This window comes from Larus michahellis, chromosome 6, assembly GCF_964199755.1.
Source record: "Larus michahellis chromosome 6, bLarMic1.1, whole genome shotgun sequence".
NCBI classification, from domain to species: Eukaryota; Metazoa; Chordata; class Aves; order Charadriiformes; family Laridae; genus Larus; species Larus michahellis.
Genome location: NC_133901.1, coordinates 8442021 through 8458829, shown reverse-complemented (window position 1 = coordinate 8458829; position 16809 = coordinate 8442021). Strand labels below are relative to the sequence as shown.

Genomic DNA, 16809 nt, shown 5'->3' with positions numbered 1-16809 from the left:
GTGTGGAGCATCCTGCTCGGCCCCGTGTGTTCTCCTGGGACCTGGTCTGGGTGCGTGCATCAGCCTTGACTCTCTGCTGCTCTGGTGGTGCCAGGTTTGTGCGTGTCTCTCCGGGGGGGCTGGTTGGAAAGAGCCCTGCAGTGGGGAGGTGCTGGTGTCGCTGTGGGTCAGGCTGACTGCCCAGGGCATGGACCAGGCAAGGCTGGGTGGCCCCCACCGCTCCCAGGTCCCCACCAAGCACCAAACCATAAAAGTTGGGCAATAAAAATCACAAGCTTAAAATATGAAGGGCTCATTAAAAAAAAAAAAAATTTTTTTTATTAGGTTTCTTTTGTTTGATATCTTCAGGGTTTTGTAGGCTTTCGTGGCATGTAAAAATACCAGGCTGTCATCATCTTTTTCATTAAAGCGAATACAGATTCTCGTGGCAGAATATAACCTCAAGAGACGGGCCTCGGAGAAAACCTCAAATGCCACGAAACCCAGTGTGGAGCGCTGGCAGAGCCGGAGAGCTGCTGGCCTGTGGCTGGAGGGACGCTGCAGAGTGGTACAGCAGGGGACCCACAGTTGATGTGGCCGAGCACGCTGACCCTGCATCCCAAACTACTTACAATAAAATAAAATAAAGCCTGCATTTTAGACAGCTGAGGCTGAAGGCCTTCTTGTTTAGGCAGAGGTAGAAAAGAAAGAGCTCTGCGAACTAGATGGAAAGCATTTGGAGTGCAAAAACTCAGGGAAGCATCATTGAGGGGAGGGCATGGTCCATCTCATCCCTAAATTTCCAGTGACTTGTAAGTGCCTTGTACCGGCCGCTCTGCACTGGAAGGATGCTGTGCTTTGGAGGGACTGTCTGAAGAGATTTCTTCCAAACTTTACAATAAAATAAACGTTTTGCGAAGTAGTTCTGGCAACTTGAGATTTCTGTGAATCTGGAAGCCACCTCCGTATGCTGGCCCGAGCGCCCCATGGCCACGAACGCCGGTTTCACAGGGAGGGTGCTTGGCGTGCTTTCATTGAACTTTGCTGGGAATTTAGGGGGTTTTATCCACTGATTTGGTAACCGGCGGCGTGTGGGAGCTGATCCCCAACAGAAAGGGGACAGTGGTGGTTTCCTCCCCCGGTGGAGGATGCTCCAACAGCGTTGAGGGTTTTTTCATTGATTCAAGCAAGCGTTACGTACGCACAGTAGAGTTAAATTTAGCTGTTTGCTTGTCCATACGGAGTCAGTGCATGTTTAAAGCACACAAAACTTGATGTGTCCTATTTCCTCGCCTTGCTTAAGGACAACTCGAGCACTGTCATCCCCGGCCGGTGTGTTCCCCGCGGCGCTGGGTCCGTGGCCCCGTGCTCCCACACATCTGACCTGCTCCAGATACGCCCGTTCTCAGCTTTCCCTTCATGCTATAAAAAGCAAACTGGGCTGAGGTGGCCATGGCCACCTCTCCCCCCCCTCCCCCCGCCAGCGTTGCCGTGGGCTGCTGGAGAAGCCGTGGCTGTGGCCATGGAGGCCGGTTTCCTTCTGATGCAGTCTGGCATGCTAGTCCTTGGCTGGTGATGCCAACGTGGAGCGTACCTGACGGTGTCGCCCCTGACATTGCCTTTTTTTGTTTGTTTAAACCCAGTAGCTGGGGGTGGGTGTGTGTGGGGGTGTTTCAAGCAGAGGCCGGTTGCCAGAGGGACTGTCACGGGAGTTTGTTGGGCTGCCCAGTGCAGGCAGCCCGTCTGCCCGCGGTGGCTTTTTGCATCGGGTGGGGAAGGAGACAAACACTGAAGGGTTTGGTCCCTGCACTGAGACAATCACAAAATTCATTCGTCTTGTGTTTTTGATATCCAGGGTTTAAATTGGCCGTTCCTCTGCTAGTGGGGAGATGCCCCTCCCAGGAGTGCAGGGCCAGGTCTGGTCCTGGTCACCGAGCAGGGCACCCAAATCTGCCCCCAGCAATGGTTATGGGGGTGCAGAGGCTCCCGGCCGTGCTTCTTAACCTCGTTTGGTTTTCTCCTGTTGCGTTGGACGAGGCGGCTGCTGGAAGCGGGGCTTTCACTGGAGGCTGAGACCAGCTCTGTGGGATCTCCTCAGGGGTTGCCTCTCCGTGAGGCTGGTCCTGGAGCATCCCGGCTCGGAGGGCAGGGCAGAGGTGAGCTGGCCTGAAACCTGAAACGGAGGATAAACCATTTTTTTAAATGTAGGTGAAAAGCGCTAAAAATATTTTCGATAAACTGTGTCACTTCCTTCCCTTAGGGCTGACTTTGATGTCAGTTTGTGGAGGGATGGGAGTTCACGCAGCATCCTTCCCCCTGCGCGTTGGGTACTACGGGCGCAGCGGGACCGGGCCGGGCTCCCCAGCTCAGCCCAGGAACGGGTCTGGGGACATCCCCCTCTGACAACGGAGGGCAGGGTGATGCGGGAGCTTGTCCCAAATTGGGGCGGGGGGGGAGTATGTGACAAATTGCAAGCTCAGCCTCCAGCCCAGTGCTCCTGGCTACCACATCCTTCCTCTTGGGCTGTGAGATTTATTATTTATTATTTTTTCAGATTTATTGTGTCAGGATCCATCCCCACGGCCAGGAGAGGAAGTTAATTTAGCAACAGCAGGAAAGGACACAATGAGTCAGTGGTGGAGGGGAACTAAAAATAATTAAATATCCAGAGAATGACTTTGTTTCATTTGGGAATTGCAGTTACAAAGCAGTGTTGTGGGACAAGAATGGAATTGAACAGTCCTGCTTATTATTACTGTTTTTTCCTGAAATTTCAGAGTAGAGTAATGCCGTGATGCATGGTTCGTATGTCGTTAGAGCTGGTGATCTAACTAGAATACGCATTTTGGGTGAAATGATGTCAACATGACTTGGATATGTCATTTAAACATGTAAACTTTGGAGGGTTGTTAAAATTACTCATCTAGCATGCAGCGTGGTTGTGTGGCACCAGAAATCAGTACTTTTGTTGCTGCTGCGCCACGTTTTGAGGATCACTGAGAAATTGTGGCATCAATTCCACCTTTCTAAGTATTCCCTATAGAAATGCTGGCCTCGAGCGCGTGATCTCTGCCTCTCGCTGCCCACCCGCGGCTGATCTGGAGCGAACATCGCACTCCGTGATGGGTGAGACGGAGGTGGGATCTCAGCAGGGACTGAGCAGGATTTGCGCGGGGTCGGGGAGCAGCAGCGCGTGCCTGGGAAGCCTGAGTCTCCAGGGAGGACTGCTGGAGGCACGAGCTGGAGCTGTAAGCGGTGCAGGTTTGGAGGCTGCAGAGCCCCCCGGGAGCGAGGTCTGGGGTGCTTGGCCACCCCTGAGCAGGGATGAGGCATTGCAGGCATCCCAAGGCTCTGCAAGCCCACAAGGCGGGCGGCAGGTTAAGGCTGAACGCCTTTCTGAGCTCTTGGTTAATTCCTAGAAACTTTTTTTTGTACCTTAAAAGGCTGGTTTAGCCAAGAAATAGCCCCCTTGGGTCCTCCTGGTGTTTTTTGTCTAAAGAGTGGGAAAAAAACCTTCATCTTGTGGTTGACATTGCCGTGACTGCCCATCCTCATGCGAGGGCTGAGGGTGCTCCGGCTCGGCCTGGGTTCACTGCCGCGGCCGTGGGCAACTCCTCCGACCCCCGGAATTTCATTAGGATAACTTCCACAGGGAAAACCCTGTGAGAAAGCCCCTTCCTCCTGCCTGCTCTAGCCGTGACTACCCCGCCAGGCTTGGATTTTGACATCAGATACCGGGTTTTTTCCTGCCCTTGTGTAGCCGGTGAGGGCTCGGGGCTATTTTTATCCGGCGCTGGCAGTGGCTGGAGGAGGACGCGGCTTCCCTGGCCGGCTCAGCCCTCGCCTCCCTCTCATCAGCTGGCCGAGGCTCCGGCGCTGCCGTTGACTTTATTAGGGAAAAGCAAGGTGCTCTGGAGCGGGCAGGAGGCGAGAGGGGCCGGGGAGGCATCCCGGGCAGGGGACGGTGGGCTGCCGCAGGTCTCGGCTCTGGGGACGAGCGTTTGGTCCCATGGTGCCGATTGAAGAGCGGAGGAAAGACTGAGATGCCCCGGGGGGAGCGTTTCACCGGCCACGTGAGGACCCGGGAGCGAAGGAGATGAGTCGGGAGGGTGATGGCATGGGTGACGTCATCAGGAAAGCAGCCGCGCCGGCCGGGGAGGGGAGTTATAAAAAGGTAAGGGACAAAAAGGAGCCTTTTGTCTGCCAACAGTCGCCCTCTTGGCAGGAGGGGACTGGGCGAAACGCTGCCCAACACCCTCCCAGGGCACTGCGTTTCAGGTGCCGGAGCAGGGAAGCGCTCGATAGCGTTTAATGCACTGACGCGGGGCAGCAAACCTTCCTCCCTCTGTGTTTCCGTGTCACTTTATGGTAAAGAAAATGTAAAGAGATGTTTCCAAACGCATTCTCCTACCTCGAGACCCCTGGGTTTTAAGGCAGTTTGCCACGTGGCTTGAGATACGCAAGTTTGACTTGGTTTTTGAAGAAAAAGGAGATAAAAACAAATGCTCTGTGGTTACAATTTGTGCTTGTAAATCCAAGAATAGCCCTTGTACTTGACGGCGATAAAGTAAGGCACTGCCTATGGGTCTGGAACTTTAAATATAGTAATTGTCCGTGGCTGGTAATGACAGAGCCTGGCAAAAATAGCTTCGGTGGCCTGGCCGTGTCCCGGGCTGTGTACCCTGTTTGGTGCCGGTGGATGGTTCCAGCATCCAGCCTCCACTGGCCTCACTGCGTTTTAACCCCTCACATCGCAGTGGCACTGCAGGGTCCTGCTGAAGTGTTGCTGGCACCCCTTAATCTGTAATTCACTGTGTAATTAGCCTCTTCCCTCTTCAAACAGGCAGCGCCTTAGCAAAGCTTGCCTGGTATTTGGTCGGGCTTTGGTCTCCATCAGTATGACTCCAGAAGATATTAGGAGTTATTAGCTCCGTTATTAGGAGCTGGCTGCTCTACCCAAGGTAGGGGGGAGTCTCATCTCAGAGCATGACGAGGAGCATAGCAAATGGCTGCTATACCTCAACGCTGAATAGATCTGTAAGCAATTTTATGTGCTGTTTCAGGTGATGTCTGTAAGGAGTAAAGGCTGCTAGTACGGGTGCCTGTATGCTAAATAGTATGGAGTGTACGTGGTAAAAAGAGCAGTCCAGCTACTACTTCTTGAGTGACATAAATAACACAGTGTGGACTTTGCTCTTTTTCCCAGAAAACAGCAGAAATCTTGTGCCCACTACCACGAGCATCTGTTCTCCATCCAGCCTCGGGTCGGTTGGGGATGGCGCCCAGCATCAGCGGTACCTCCGTGTATCCCCAGGCATGGGACTGTGTGGGGAGAAGGCGTACATTGGATAAATTCAGGCTCTGAATTACCCCAAAAATGGAGGGTTTTTTGGTGCGAGGGACGGCACGTGTCGGAGGCGGGTGGTGAAGAGCACAAACAGTCGTGTATGATCTGCAAACACCGGCGAGGTGATTGCAATAGATTTATAAACAGCAATAATTACAGCGGGCGACGGGGATGGGAAACGGTTGAACCTCTCCTGGCAATCTGCCTTTCCTGGGATGGTTGGGTAAAGCATTTGACATGTAGGCGGTCACAGCCAGACCCCGGCATTGTGTTTTCATTCGTGTACTTAAACAAAGGTAGCTACTGACCTTCCGAATTGGAAGGTCAACAGTAAGAAGGAAAACATCCGCCCAAAACTGTTTGGCCTTAAAAGCAAAAAGCAGCCTTTTGTTTAAAATAATTGTCTGAACCAGACTTCAGCTCTACGGACCCCTGAAATACAGGCGTTTTTTGATCTGGTGCCAAAATACACATTTGAAAACATGGGTTTATGTTTTTCTTGCTAGTGCTTTTGCATTTTGAGTATTTGATCCATTACTTTTTATATACCAAGTAAGTATATTTGATAATCAAAAAAACACTTGCAATTTTCCTTCTCAATTTATAGTTTTCAATACCCAGCTCAGGACATATACTGCAGCTGTTGGGTAATTTATCTAGAGCCTAAAGTCCAGTTCCCTTAGGTATAGTCTATTTCTTAGTAACTGTTCCCTATTTTATAATAACAAATAGGACTCTTGATTTCTTTATGGTCATTAGCCTGTGTCTGGCTTATAAAACGGGATATTCTGAGCTCAGTCCTGGGAGCACTGTTATTTAGTATCCTCAGTAATGACCTGGTGGAGAAAACAAATTGCACATTGAGTAAATGTACAGATGTCAAACCGGGAGCAGTTGGGTCTCGGTGGGAAATGGAGCAAAATTAAAAAAGATCTGGAGAGACAGCCCCATCTGAAAGGGGTAAATATGTGGAAGTGTGCCTGTATCTATGTGTATTTTAATGCAAAGAAGAGCAGATTTCAGCACACAGAGAGTAGGCGGGTGTGCTGCGGGGGGAGGGAGCCATCCGGGCTGGCCAGGGTGCGCTGTCCCGGCTGGGCAGGAGGACGTGGAGATGTACTTTGGGCTCCTGATTTCTGTTGGAACGCAAGGAAAATCAGAAGTAGATGGGAAGATGTGGGACAGGATCAGCTGAGTTGGAAAAAACGGGGAGGCTAAGTATCCCTGACTCCGTGAAATATTGATGCACTGAGGGATGCGGCTGGTGCTCACGGGGGAGACGCCAACGTGCATCATGAGATGGACACCGTGAGGAACCTGCACAGGCAGCCCTGTCTCTGCTTTCAGACCACTAAAAACAATATTTCTCACTCATTTTGACTTATTTTTTTCACTGTGCTGCCTTCACCAGCAGGGCTGGCTACTTTTTCTTCTCAGTCTAGCTGCCTCCATGTGATTGAGGCATCAATTATTGAAAGGTGAAAAAACAAAGCAGAAAAACGTAGCTGGGTGGTCCGGGTAGAACTTCAGAAGCCAGGAGCTGAACCCAAAAACTCAATAGTGCTTTATGCCGTGGGGGTTATTTTTAATATTTTAAATAAAAGAAGTTACATTACGAATGAAGTATGTATTTTGGTAAGGGACTGACAATATAATGGGCAGTGTGATAATGTTATGTATGTAGTCAGCACTGGAGTTGGAATTAAATTGTTAGCTATTTTAAGTTAATAATTTGCATTTTGTTACATTTCATTTCCTTGCATCAAAAAAAGGTGCTTTATTTTTACTTAGGTGAAATATGGGAAGCGCAGTTATATTAATTAACACCGTGGAGGCAGCCCGTGCTTGCCTGCTATGTTTTCTTTTGTTGTGTATTCTTGATTGAGTATTATGTGTTATTTTAAAATTAAATGTTTGTGGGCTTCAGAATGTTCCTTCTATCAATAACTTGCCGCCTTGTATGAATTTGTAGTCAGCGTTGGCACATAATCTGTTAGTGACAGACACGGGGATAGTACTGGTACTAATTTTTAATGTAGATCTGTGATTTTCATTTATTGCACATTGGTTACAATGTCATCTCCATAATCATTGATCGGTGATTAACTTCAAACCACTTTGTGGCTTGCCCTTATTCAAAAAAGCATATATGTATAAAAATAAATTTGTTAAACCGTGGATAATTTGAATAATCTGATAATGAATAATTTGATAATGGATAATCTCTAAACACGTTGGCAGAAGAAGGATTGTGTGGTTTTGGAGGCTGCTCAGGGAAGTGGAAGACGCTACTGGTGCAAGCGTGGCCTTGGTGGCTTATATATTTTATATATATATATATGTATAAGGTATGTATCAGAAGTATACATTACGTGTATGTCTATATAGATATGTATCTATTGATATGTGGAGAGAGATGTAGATGAGCTTTTCTGTTGGGATGAGCTATGTGTCCCACCCAAGCGTTGGAGACAGCTTGGGGGATGCTGGGAATCATGAGCATGGCGGTGGGGCTGGTGGGACAACTCTTCTTCCTGCGCGCTGGCGTGACCGGCAGCTTCATCTCTTCTTGTCGCCCTTCCCTTTCAGGCCCAGAAGAATGAGCGGGAATCCATCAGGCAGAAGTTGGCTCTGGGCAGTTTCTTTGACGATGGCCCGGGACTTTACACCAGCTGCAGCAAGAGCGGCAAGCCGAGCCTCTCCTCCCGGTAAGCCAGGGGGCCTCGCAGCCCAAAACCTCTCTGGAGGCTGAAAAGCGTGAGATGCCTCCAGTGGGGCATCCTGAGACCTGCCCTTCAGAGGATCCCTCAGTTTTTGCTTGCAACCGTATTCTTGACTTTTCCTTGTTTTAGAGCAACGTCTTATGCTCCAAACGCAATAGTTGTCTGTTATGTAACTAATTGTAAATAATATGCTAAAATACTAGGTTAAAACTGTATAGAAGAGATATTTGGATGCTGAGAGGATAAAGCAATGATGAATTTTCCTGAGGTAGGTTTCCTTTTGGCTTGCATTTAGGATCTCTGCCCTGAAGTGAGCATTGCTTTTGAGTTGGGCGGACCGAGAACGGTGGTGAATGCACAACTGGAGTTATTGTCAGGAAAACAGTTGATTTTTTTAATTTTTTTTTTCCCAAAGGAGTTCTTTAAGTTGAGTTGCAAAATACTGAGGATTTTCACGTCTGAATGCCTGGTTTAATGCCAGACGTGTGTGTCCAAAGCAGGGCAAGGCTCGAGGATGGTCCCCCGGTGCCACCAGTGCTGTGCCAGGCAGCGTGGTGGTGATGGTTGGTGAAAAATCACAGGTTTGTGAAAGCGCATCTTCCTTGGGTGGCTGAGGAGGTGGCAGCCCGTTGGAAAGAGATCTGATGCTGATAGCTAGCCCTGGAGACATCAGGGCAGTGGAGAGCAATTAATCTCAAGCACAGAAAGCACCAGAGAATGGAAAAAATGAGCTTTAGCATGGCTCCCTGCCTCCCCCCAACATCTACATCCTCCACACAGGCCCTGCTGGCTGGACACGGCTGCATCCCTGGGGCTGGCACATTGCGTAGCATGGATACCTCACTTATTCTGATTTTTTAAATATCTACATCAAATATACTCCAAAAAGGCTTGTTTATATTCAGCTGCCGGGGAGTAACCCATGGCACTTGGAAAGGATTGAGCGCCTCCCACGTTGGGAGTGAAGATCTACCTGTTGCCATGGTGTGGGAGAAGAAAAAAGTCTGAGAGAGGCATAAAGCCAGGAGGAATACTGTTATTACACCAGAGAGGTACAATTGTGAAATTAAATTGAACTGCGAGTCATTTGAAAGGGAAAACAGTTTTTCTCTGTGTAGTTACAGCTAAACCAGGAGCTGCTATCTTGTAATTATAGCAGGGGTCTAATTAACACTGCACGGCAGGGTTTGGCAGCTGTGCCACGAGAAATTACCAGCTGTACCTGGACGATTTGGCGTTTCATTAATATTTATCGTTCAGGCAAAGCATTAGTATTGCACGCTGCCTGTTACAGGACCTACAGGAACCTTTGGGGGACCGTTGCTCTCGTTGAGAACTGTGCTTGTGTACGAAATTAAAGAGCATGAATTGCTGGGTTTCAGGCGTTGGGGTCATGCTCTCGAAAGGCAAGTGAGTCATAGACCCACGTTTTGCGCTTGCTCTGCCCTTTCTGTGCAATGCAATTTGAAGCTGAGCCAAGGGTGCATTCTGCTGCCCGGCCTGGGTACCCGCATCTGTCCACCATGGCTTAAAATCTTGTGTAGAATTATGGAATAGAATCATAGAATGGTTTGGGTTGGAAGGGACCTTCCAAGGCCATCTAGTCCGAGGCCCCTGCCATGAGCAGAGACATCTTCAACTAGATCAGGTTGCCCAGAGCCCCGTCCAACCTCAAGGTTTCCAGGGATCGGGCATCTACCACCACTCTGGGCAACCTGGGCCAGTATTTCATCACCCTCATTGTAAAAAAAATTCAATTATTAATGCTATCTGTTTTATGGTAATGGTGAATAAGAAATTCCACGAAAATAAATGGAAAATAAGGGTTTGCTTTCTGTAAGTACCAATATAAGCCCCCTGCCATGTTGAGAATGAGGAATAACAGGCAGCAGAATGTATGGGGGGGCTTGCCCCATCTTCAGCAGGTAGTAATGGGGTAGGGTGCACCAAGAAGGCTGATAGAGGTGACCCCCGAAGTCTCTAGTTTCTGGGGCTGATTTTTAATGAATTTGGAAGATGTGCAAGGAGAGCAGAATTTGTGGGAGACAAATGGGCCTGACTCTGGTGTCAGTTGGGTGAATTCTTCTGGAGATCCCGGGCTTGGCTGGTGGCTGCAGAGCTGCTCCGCAATGTGAACATCAGTGGGGCCTTTCACAGACACCCTTTTGTCCAAAAAATCCATTCCATTGTTTGCTCTTGGAGGCTGGTCTGAGCAGAGAGAGCCATGGGGTCCACCTGGAGCTTGGTGTGCCATGCTCTTCTGCGGGCATCAGCCGGCACCCATAAAACGTGTGTTATCTGCTGATGACCTGCTCTGCAGTGGCTTTGGGGGATAACTGTCGTTGTAGCCAAAGCCGGGATGCTCTCAGCTGGAGAAGTGCTTTTCCCTCTCTCAGCCTGTGCTGGGATGCCCCTGCCCTGAGCCACCATGGAGAAAATCATTCCCGGGAAGGTGAATTTGGGTGGTCTTAACCTGTCCAAATTGGGCGATGGTGTGGAGAGTCCAGAAAACACAGTAACCATCTCTTGCTGTACAGTAGCGCCTCTTGGCCACAAACAGCCTTATTAACCTTCTGAACAAGTAGTTTCGATCGTGAACACGTTACTTTATATAGTACAATAATAAATTATTTATATTATTTATATAGAAAATATACTTTATATATTTATATATAATTTTATATATTCCATATATACTTTATATATAATATTTTTATTTGATGTAATAATATAGCCACCTGCGATGACAAAAGCTCTGCAGTGTCTTGGCAATTCTGAAGTTCATCAATAGATGGTGGTAGAAGCATTGTCATCATCCGGCCACTGTGTTCCCGGTCCCACATGTAACTGCCGCTCGGAAATGTCAGCACTGGGCAGCCCCAGGAGCTTACCCATGCCCTGCTGCTGCGAGCTGGTGGTCCTGGCTCGGCTTTTGGCTGGGGGGTGACATTCTTCTTGGAAAAAAGTGAAAGTGGTTATATTTTCCTGAGGCCAATACAACATCAGGACAACAGCATCCTTTCAAAAGGTGAACAACTCGCTGCTGACAGTGCTCCAGCGTCTTGTCCACGCAGCCCATCGGCGCAGCGGGAAAAGCTGGCGCAAGGGGGCCAAGGTGTCACCTCTCCCTTTGCCCCCGCAGATTACAAAGTGGGATGAACCTGCAGATTTGCTTCGTGAATGACAGTGGCAGCGACAAGGATAGCGACGCCGATGACAGCAAGACAGAAACCAGCCTGGATACGCCGTTGTCGCCCATGGTAGGTCCGAGAACCCATCCCACAGAGGCTCTGGAGCATGGAAACCATGAGACCATCCGTAATGGAAGCTGATAAAGAGCTGATCCTATTAAAACAGCGGTGCTAAACCCCAGAGCAGCAGGTTCAGCCATCAATAAAAGAAATGCGAGATCCTAAGGGGCAGATAGCAAATTGCCCCTGGCTTGCACAGAGCTGCTGTAGAGCAGATGCCTTCATGTGAAGGTGTTCCTCCTTCCTTCCTTCCTCCCTTTCTTTTTGGCTCTGATAATTATCAGGGCAGTAATGGATATGACGCAGTATCAGCTCCCACCAGCTTTCCTCTCCTTTCTTTTCCTTTGTGAATACAACACCACAGCCCCCGATGTTTTCCTCCAGCTTAACCAGCCTGTCCCTTCAACACCTATTGATCTGGTTGGCTCCTCTTTCCATTTGAAGTGCTCGAGTTGCTATTAATAGTCAAGGGGGCCTACCTGGGAACTACTCGGATTTTTAAAGGTAGACTTGTGGATTAAAGTAAAAAAAAATATCTGTGCTTTTCGCCTTTTCTGTAGAAATGATGCCACTTGTAAGTGTACAGCAAACTTGTAAGCTGACAGCAAACTTCTTTGCTGTGTCACGGTTGGGGCGACGGGCCTGTAACAGCTGCATGTCTGCTTCCCTAGAGCAAGCAGAGCTCGTCCTACTCCGACAGAGACACGACGGAGGAAGAGTCGGAGTCCCTCGATGACATGGACTTCCTCACCAGGCAAAAGAAACTCCAAGCTGAAGCCAAAATGGCCTTGGCTATGGCGAAGCCCATGGCCAAAATGCAGGTCGAGGTGGAAAAGCAGAACAGGAAGAAATCGCCAGTAGCGGATCTTGTAAGTGGGGGCCGTGGGACGGCATGGAAGGGGGGTAACACCAGCTCTTTTGCTGTTTGCTTTTGCTTGTTAAGACACGTACAGCAGCCGTCAGTCCTTGCTCACGGTGCTTGTAGAGATGCAGAGGAGCAGTGGAGATAGGGACTGTCAGTCAGGAGTTGAAGGGTTGACATAGCTTGTCTCATCAGGGCGTTACGGGATGCAGGGAATGAGATGATGAAGTGTGAAGGTTCTTACTGCCTTGAGGCTGGCATGGTGCTGCGCACCCTCTAAGGTGCAGTCTGCTCAGCACATCCCATCCCATCGCATCCCATCCCAACCTGGAGCACTCCTGCCTTGGTCCAATGCTGCTCGCCGTAGCCCTCGCCTCCCCTTGCATCGTTCCACCACTGTTCCTGGTAGATCTGAAGACCTGGGTCAAACGTTGTGTAGATGTTTTAGCTTGTTTTGGTACTCTCAGTGCTGTCCTTGATGCAGGCTTGCGAGAGGGGGACGCCTGCAAGGCAAACTGCTCAGGAATAGAAGTAATTCGAAGAAAACAGTACAAAATTGAACATTTCTTTTCAGCTGCCACATATGCCTCATATAAGTGAATGCCTGATGAAGAGAAGTTTAAAACCCACTGATCTAAGAGACATGACTATCGGGCAGCTACAAGTGATAGTCAATGATCTCCACTCACAGATAGAAAGTAAGTGACACTTGTTTAATTATTCTTTGGTATGCCCCATTTAATTAAGAACAGTTCTCCAGGATACACATAGAAACGTTGATAAATGTTGTATTAGACATGAATATATGGAAGAGACACACCACAGAAGCTGGAGATGGAGTTGCCTCCAGATTTGGCTCTTTCAACCTTCTTCTTTCCTTTTTCCAGTTTCTCCTAAAGCCCTCGCTTGGCTCCGTAAGAGAGGAGGGCTGTAGCATTGTGCCAGCACCTAATGGTCCACTTGTAACTCAAAACCCGGTGGGGTAAAAATAGTCTTGGGAAGTCTGCCTTTCCTGGAAGCACCTGCCACTCGTGGCTTTATGGCTGCATCTTCATGTGATGCTATGCCACAGCATCAAAAACATCTGTAAGCGCAGAAACCCTCCGGTTTAGCAGATGTCCCAGGGTAAATCCATTCCCTAGTTAACACGATGCTGTGCTGGCTACAGCCCCTTAACGCATTTTATGGGTCCTTGCATTTGCCCACAGGGGCGGTACTACACCGCCTCACCTCTGCTCTCTCCAAAAGATCCAGGGGTTTATTTCCCCAAGGGATCTCCATCTTCCAAGTAATTAATTAATTAATTAACCATTTTAAGGTAGACTTCTCTAGTGGCCGTAGGTCAAAAGAAGGTTGGTTGGGTGCTGCTGTGCTGCTCCTTTCCCACCTGTGTTGGTTAATTGGCATCCCCTCTGGAAGCAGCCCTTCTGAGGATGCGGAGCTGCGCCGTTGAGTCGTGATTTGTTATTTTGTGCTGCAAAGGCACCAAAAAAAAAAAGCCAACGCTTGTTAATTAATGTTACTTTAGAAAGCGCCCCAAGTATGGGAGCATGAGCGTTAATGTCGTTAACACCGAGCTTGTGTCCCAAACTGAAGAGGCGTTAAACCAGTATTTAAGCAGTCTAAACGCCAGCGCTGGCAGTGAGTGATGGGCAGGTAGAGCCTTTGGGGGAGTCTGGGACAGCAGGTCAATTTTTCACATGGTCCTTTTTGTTTTCTTCTTCTTACCCACTCTTTGACACAGCCCCAAGCAAGAATCCAGTGTCACAAACATCCCTCTTGAGCAGAGGGACTGGCTTGGCCAGTGTCCCCAAAGCAGGGCGGGTGGGCACACTGAGAAATTCATCTTTGTTTTTGCTGCTGCATTAAGCTATTTCAGGGGAGGAACTGCTTGCATGCAGCAGCAAGGGCCTTACAGTGTATCCTAGAAAATGTGCATCCTTTGGGGAGGTCCCTTCTGGTTCTGCACACCAGCTTAAATGTAATGCAGCAGGGAAGCATGATGTACGGGTCCCAGCCCAGGGTTCCTCGGGACATCCCAAACTCACCCCCTTTCTCCCCGGCACCAGGCTTGAACGAGGAGCTGGTGCAGCTGCTGCTCATTCGGGACGAGCTGCACACGGAGCAGGACGCCATGCTGGTGGACATCGAGGACCTGACCAGGTGAAGGAGGTTCTTCGGGGTATTTTCTCTCTCCTCGCAGGTCCCCAGCTCACCATCAGCAGCGCATAGGGGTTTTCTTTTAGCTTTTAGCAGAATTTCAGTTCTGAAGCTTTTGCCATCAAAGGTAAGGGCTGGGCAGGACGCTGCTCTCTCCTCCAAAACAAGAGATCAAGGCACTTGGGTTCTGGAGACTGTCAGCAGCTTTTAAGAGCTCCCCAAACACATGCGCTTGAATTGGTGTTTCCCTTTCTGAAGCCTGAAAAGAGCATGGGAAGGAGCAATGCTGCAAAACCCTCGTGCATCTAAGGAAAATCCCAGCAGCTCCCCGTGTCCCTCACCCCTCTCACTGGCGTGAGCGACAGCAGGTCTGCCTCCACCGTCAGGAGGACTTGGCCGACGGGAGCATTTCAGAGTCTCTTAAATATTAATGTCCAATAGCCGATAAAACAGAAAGCCTTGCAAAATATAGGCAGGTTTCCTAAAGGACTCCATCTCCTGGGCAGCAAGGCTTAAGAGGCATTTTCCTTTGAGATCCTTCGTGATGTGCTGCAGAAACACAGAGGAGTATTGAAAGCTGAAAAGGTGATGCTGGTTATTGTCAGTGCACGAGGGCTGGGGTTTCAGAACTGAAGCAATAAGCTTGCAAAAAAAAAAAAAAAAAAAGCCTAAACTTGTTGCTATTTTAAAACACCGTGGTGCTGCATAGCAGCTGGTTGAGATTTGACGGTGCTCTGCCCGGAAAAAGTTTCCGCCAGCTGGGGTGGCCGTGAGGGATTTGGGGAGTGGCTCTTGTGCTGCCCAGGGGATGGTGACCCCAGGGACAAGGAGGCAGGTTGTCACTTCTGGGTCTAGCGAGACACCGTCGTTGCTTCCCTTAAGGAAGAACAAGTGATGAACGGGGGGGGCGTTTGGAATGGGGAGAGAACTGGGTCAAACAAACGACAACGACACCACACATCTGTTTGTCCTTCTGTGGTTCAAGAAAGGCTTTGCTTCCTAAATGCAATTAATGACAGTTCAGTAAATGAAATTTATTGGGAAGCTGGTCAGGATGGTGGCAGCTTTGGTGCATGGTGGGGGGCACCGCCTGTCCCCATCCCGGCATTGTTCGGGGCCATCCCTGCAGGAGGGGAGGAGATGATCCCAGCTGACCCAAAACCGCTCTGGAGAAGGATTTCCTCTCCCCTTCGCCCACCTCCTGGTTCCCTCCCATCGGGAAGGAGCCTGGGCAGAGACCGCACATCCCTCGCCTGGTGCTTGTTTTTGCCTCTGGGAAATGCTGGTTTTGGTCGGCTGCCAGAGCGGCGCGGATGCCGGCTTGGAGCACAGCCCTGCCTGTGGTTTGGGTTTCCTCCTCCCCCCGGCCCAGCCACTGACGCAGCTTCTTTCCTCCCCCCAGACACGCCGAAAGTCAGCAGAAGCACATGGCAGAGAAGATGCCGGCAAAATGAACCCCGGAGCCCCGGGAACAGAGCTCGAGCGAGGCTTCATTTTGCTTCTGTGTGTGTCCAAGCGCTGATGTCCACGGTGGCGCACAAGAAAACCAGTGTTAGTCATTGACCATGTCTGAAGCTTTATGTCCGGTGATTGGCCTCTGCTTCTTAATTTATTTTAATTTTTTTACTCGTGCCACTAAATATCAGGCATTTTAATAATATTATTACAAAAAAATGTACAGTACTTATAACATTATAAATCATGGGTGAGAAGAGAGGGTAGTTTAACTTTATTTTTGTTTGTTTAGAGATTTTCAGTTGAACGATATTTTACCATTGACTACTTTTTTATTCTTCACTGTAGTTTTAAAATAAAGAAACTGTACTTGACGGTGCTATACAAGTCAAAAAAATACATGCCTGCCTCGTAGTGAAGTTGTAGCTTTCAGTAATATGTATATTTTAATCAGTTTTCAACATTTTGTGAATGTTGACTACCTGACATTCATTTTTAGATGTGCTATTAACATTCGGTTGGATTCAGAGAGTTACCTTGAAAGTTTTATGTATAAATATGTAAAATAAAAATTTAAAAAATTGTTTCATATGATACGTCTTTTTGTTGCCTAGTGGTTGACTTTGGTGATGCACCAGTAATGTATTCCTCCAACTAAATGTGCAATTCCTAATTTGTCATCACCAGAAAGAGCCTTTTTTTTTTTTTTTTTTTTTTTGCCGATCGCGTGAAATTATGGAGAAAAGACAGGATTTTTGTAGAGCTATTTATTTGTGAGTTCATAATGTATGTACGACATGGATTTAAGAGATTCTTATACAATAACATTCACTGGGCCCTAATGTTGTGACTATTGTTAGAATCAGCAGGCACATACCATAGATGGGATGTTTTTTATATTTTATTGCCTGGGCTAAATATTTAAATGACTCACCGATGTCAGAAATAAATAAAAAAAAAAAATCTATGTTAAAAATCTAAGCAGCATATTAAATGTATTATATATGGTAATTACTCACCTCCCTGCCTTTG

At 48.5% G+C, this 16809-nt stretch overlaps 1 protein-coding gene across 3 annotated transcripts in view; it reads left to right on the top strand.

The window, feature by feature from the left end:
• The window catches only part of SCHIP1 (schwannomin interacting protein 1), a 183183-nt gene extending 166810 nt beyond the window's left edge, over window positions 1-16373 (top strand). For 2 of the 3 annotated variants that reach the window (XM_074590519.1, XM_074590521.1), the window contains 6 exons: window positions 7916-8034; window positions 11192-11309; window positions 11972-12169; window positions 12737-12860; window positions 14232-14325; window positions 15725-16373. In XM_074590519.1, the coding sequence (XP_074446620.1) occupies window positions 7916-8034; window positions 11192-11309; window positions 11972-12169; window positions 12737-12860; window positions 14232-14325; window positions 15725-15776 (705 nt within the window). In that variant the 3' untranslated portion in view covers window positions 15777-16373. Of the gene's footprint in view, window positions 1-3789; window positions 4154-7915; window positions 8035-11191; window positions 11310-11971; window positions 12170-12736; window positions 12861-14231; window positions 14326-15724 lie in introns of those variants that run through there. The other variant, XM_074590520.1, reaches the window with a different exon arrangement.
• The last annotated feature ends 436 nt before the right edge of the window (window positions 16374-16809 follow it).